Source organism: Kryptolebias marmoratus, linkage group LG17 (genome assembly GCF_001649575.2).
Source record: "Kryptolebias marmoratus isolate JLee-2015 linkage group LG17, ASM164957v2, whole genome shotgun sequence".
In the NCBI taxonomy this organism is placed as follows: Eukaryota; Metazoa; Chordata; class Actinopteri; order Cyprinodontiformes; family Rivulidae; genus Kryptolebias; species Kryptolebias marmoratus.
This window is the reverse complement of record NC_051446.1, coordinates 6,571,498-6,576,327: the sequence shown is the minus strand read 5'-3', so window position 1 is coordinate 6,576,327 and position 4,830 is coordinate 6,571,498. Positions and strand designations below refer to the sequence as shown.

Below are 4,830 nucleotides of genomic sequence, written 5' to 3'. Positions count from 1 at the left end.
GGGAACGCCTTGGGATTCCCCCGGAGGAGCTGGCCCAAGTGGCTGGGGAGAGGGAAGTCTGGGTCTCCCTGCTTAGGCTGCTGCCCCCGCGACCCGACCCCGGATAAGCGGAAGAGAATGGATGGATGGATGGATGGTTTCTTCTGATTCTCCCAATCCTCTTCTAGATCATCCATATGCTCTCTGGCAAACTTCAGACGGGTCTGGACATGTACTGTCTTAAGCAGGGGGACACTCAGTGTAATGTGTTACTGACGGTAGTCTTTGTTACTTTGGCCCTAGCTCTCTGCAGATCATTCATCAGGTCCCTCCGTGTAGTTCTGGGATTTTTTTCTCAGCGTTCTCATGATCAATTTGACCCCATAGGATGAGATTTTGCGTGGGACCCCAGATTGAGGGAGATTATCAATGGTCTTGTATGTCTTCCATTTTCTTACAGTTGCTCCCACAGTTGATTTATTCACACCAACCTGCTTGCCTATTGTGGATTCACTCTTCCCAGCCTGGTGCAGGTCTACAATTTTCTTCCTGGTGTCCTTCGACAGTTTTTTGGTCTTGGCCATGGTTGAGTTTGGAGTCTGAGTGTTTGATGCTGTGGATAGATGTCTTTTGTACAGATTATGAGGTCAAACAAGTGGCATTAATAGAGGTAACGAGTGAAGGACAGAAGAGCTTCTTAAAGAAGAAGTTACAGGTCTGTGAGAGCCAGAAATCATGCTTGTTTATTATTGACCAAATACTTATTTTGCACCATAGTTCACAAATAAATTCTTTAAAAATCCTACAATGTGATTTCCTGGATTTTGTTTCCTCATTTTGTCTCTCATAGTTGAAATGTACCTATGATGAAAATTACAGACCTCTCTCATCTTTCTAAGTAGGAGAACTTGCACAATCAGTGGCTTACTAAATACTTTTTTTGCCCCACTGTACACCTCAAGGATAGGGACACTTTTTTGAATGACCATAATGTTCATATTTTGGACAGAGAAATGGCTGATGTTTGAGGGAGAGGTGATGAAAGCAAGTTACATCAAACAAGAGAGATCAGCTTTAAACAGAGTAGGAGGAGGTCTCAGGCTTCAACTTTCTAAAACTTACAACAGAACATTAAGCCTGATACCTGATAGCCTGATATTTTTTTAGTCATTTTCATTATAAGGCTCAGTGTACACAATGCTGTTTTAAGTGAAATTAGACCAATTTTGTTGCATTTTGGCCGTTTGTCTATACAACAAAAGTGATTGAATTCTCTGACACAGAAACTTTACATTTTGGGCACAGTATTCAGCACACTTAACTCATTCCAACAGTCAAGCACGGTGGTAGAGAGCTGATGATTTGGGCTTGTTTTGCAGCCACAGGACCTGGACACTTTTATAGCTTATGAATCAACCAAGTACCAAATAAACACTGATATGGTGTAAAATGTCTGTAATGTTCATATACAGTTCAATTAATCTCTTTTTAAGATTAGTTTTTATAATGTACTAAGACAATTGAAAGAGAGTATACTTTCCTTTGACCATGAATATTTTTACTCCTTTCAGTGGGGTAGGTGTAATCAAAAAGAAACTTACTCTGCTACTGAAAGCCACCATTTTTGTGATGATTTTCTTATCAATGCTGGGAAAAACAGAATCTACTATGTATTCCATGTCTTTGATGGTGAGCTGGTCCACAAAAACCTAGAAATAAAGAATTGCATCTTATGTTAAGACAAATGCAAACAACTAACTTGGTATTATTTTACACAATAGCGAGTTTCTGCATTTTTCATTTAGGGACGGAGAGAATGATTGGAGCTAAAGTACCATTATTGTAAAACACTTACTGTGCAAATACAGTTACAGGATGTGAATTCAAATGTACCTAAAAATCACAACCTGCTTAATCACACAACCATATTGCCTATTAAGGACATATTACAACTCAATGGCCTTTTTTAAGGAAGTAAAGTAATATGCATAATATTACTTCAAAAGTCACATGAATTTTTCTTACCTGAGTAAATCTGTTGAGGAAAGATTTGGGCAATCCTTTACGCCCACCGCCTTGAGTGAATGGGTTCTGGCAGCCAAAAATCTTGGTTTTCTCATGCTGAACATGGAAACTCATTCCCAGTTCAGGAATGTAGATCTCGGCTCTGTGATCAAAGCAGGCGTTCAGACCCTCTAAGACTGACTGAGAGGCCAGATTCAACTGTGGGCACAAGATGAACAAAACTTAACAATTAAATAGAAGATCATCCCACCAGCTGACAGATTGTTGCCCTTCCTAAGTCTGATTCTATTTAAGGATTGCTTGCGGTGAAATGGAGTTCTCATCTCAACAATCATATTCTACCTGAACATGCTCAGGATGATAGAGTGAACTGAAGAAAATATTTTATACCATCTCTTGTGACAAGAAACAAAGGAAGCATAAACACAAAAAATAATATTCGAAGTTAGCCTTAGCTCAGCTTATGCTCATCATTCTTCAATCGAGTTGAAGGGTCCTGAAATTACATGAAAAGAACTGACAGCCAACCTTATCTTAAATATTTTAGTAATTTATTTAAGTATTATCAAAGGAAATTAGTTTTGGATAAATATTGCTAGTTAAACTTATGGCAAAAAGCTGATTAAATTGATGAGTCATAGAAATGATGTTCAAATACCAAAATCTTACGATGTGTACACCTTAATCAATACATTCCCCTTAGTTTTGCACCACAAAACATAAGTCACTGAGGTAACTGGTTAAAGGTCAGACAAATCTTTCTCTTGAAGTTAAAAGAATATTGATCCAGCTGCACTCTGCTACACTCTTATTTTCCTTAGCTAGACAGCTTTTTATCATTTGACTTTCTCTAAATAGTATACTACACTAAAAGCTACATTAATACTCATAAAGAACTACTATAACATTCATTCACCGAAAGCTTTCAAGATGGACCTGAAAGGCCTTTGTGCATCAGTGGCATGTGTGAAATGACCATGGTGCACTGACAAATTAGGGCAGATTTACCACCAGAGAAGGTAGGTAACAAGTTTTTTTCATCAACATTACAGTAACTGAGTAGTGCTATTTTTAAGCAGATTTTGAAATTTGTACTTTACTTGAGTATGTTTTCTTACAAGTATTGTACTTTGTTACTTTGTTTATTGGTTTGCTTCTGAGCTTCACAATCAAATTAGAAATGGTGAGATAAAAGTCAAAATCTCAAGATTAAAGTCAAAATGTTGGAAATGATGCAGAAATATTATTTTAGAAAAAAAAGTCAATAAATTGAGAAATAGAAATATTTGTTTAAGCTCAAAGAAACCCCATTGTGCTGCTGAATCTGACTGTATTGTAGCCGAAGATTATGAGTGAGAAGATTATGAGTGCTTTGTTGTTTTTTGTAGTTTACTACAAAAAACAACAAAGCTAACATGCTGTCTTTATTACTCCAGCAGCAACAGAACTCATGGGAACAATCCCTCACAATAAGAGTCTTAAACTCTTACTCTCACTACTGACTTTTCAAAACTCTCAAATCCATGGCAGTTTAGGCCGAAGAACAATATTAATAATGTTAGCTATTTTTTTAAATAAAATTTTTTATGTTTTTTAAAATAAACTTTAGATCTTGAGTATTTTGAGGTCAATATTCCGTACATATACATATACACACACACACACATATATATATATATATATATATATATATATATATATATATATATATATATATATATACAGGACTTTGATCTCAACATTTTGAAATTTATTTTTCACATTTCAATTTTAACTTCAAAATTTGGAACAACAACATAAAAACAAAACTTTTTTTTTTTCCTTTTGAATGTCACCTCCCAGATTTGACCCCAGGACCTTCTTGCTGTGAGGCAAGAGTGCTTACCATCTGCTTCACTAATACATGTTACATACAATAACTGAATCACATTGTTAGGACATTACTACTTGATTACCAAAAATCTACTGGGAAAAATGATCTCCAAACCACAACACTGGTTCGGACAGTAAAAATTTGCTAGCAGTAATGCCTACCTCATCCAGGACCACCCAGTGGCCTGCCTTCAAGGCAGCCAAAAGGGGACCATCACGCCATGCAAACTCTCCTCCCTTCCCGCCTTCCACTGGGAGATCTGTCCCAAACAAGTCGCTCACATCCTGCCAGAAAGAACTCAGGTTTAACAAGCTTTCAGTATGTTATGGTTCATTCAACACACACTAAAAAAACAATACCTTACCGTTTGCTCTGACAGGTTGATTCGGACCAGATGATTTCCGGAAGCTTTAGCCAATGCTGCCACTAGGCTAGTCTTTCCCACACCAGGGGAGCCCTCCAACAGCACAGGCCTCTGCAGCTTCAGAGCCCGCAAAAGCCTCTGGAAATTCATTGCTGTAGTGCCTGCTGAGAAGGCGTAGTCTGACAGGCTGCAGCTCACCGTATGAGGCCCTAAAAACACATTTGTTACAGTCATAAGCAAGAAAACTCAACTGTATGTAAAAGAATATCTAATAGAGGAGAACAGAGAAACAGAGCTCAAAAATCTTTTAAGTTGGCATTTTATCGACAGGGTTCCCACATATTTTTCATTTGAAAATTTTGACAATTTTCAGTTCAATTTTCTAAATACAAATTTTATTATAAATTTATATCAACTATTTCTACAGTAATCTGGCTTTATTGTTTTTTATATACAGGTGCTGGTCATAAAATTAGAATATCATGAAAAAGTTGATTGATTTCAGTAATTCCATTTAAAAAGTGAAACTTGTATATTATATTCATACATTACATACAAACTCATATATTTCAAATGTTTATTTCGTTTA

At 36.7% G+C, this 4,830-nt stretch overlaps 1 protein-coding gene across 2 annotated transcripts in view; it reads right to left on the bottom strand.

Moving 5' to 3' along the window:
- Positions 1-4,830, bottom strand: part of mdn1 (midasin AAA ATPase 1) — a 206,600-nt gene that overhangs the window by 108,598 nt on the left and 93,172 nt on the right. For both annotated transcript variants that reach the window (XM_017437728.3, XM_037980849.1), the window contains exons 36-39: positions 4,242-4,450; positions 4,039-4,161; positions 2,005-2,202; positions 1,581-1,688 (exon numbers count right to left, since the gene is read on the bottom strand). In XM_017437728.3, coding sequence (XP_017293217.1) covers positions 1,581-1,688; positions 2,005-2,202; positions 4,039-4,161; positions 4,242-4,450 — 638 coding nt within the window. The remainder of the gene's footprint in view (positions 1-1,580; positions 1,689-2,004; positions 2,203-4,038; positions 4,162-4,241; positions 4,451-4,830) is intronic.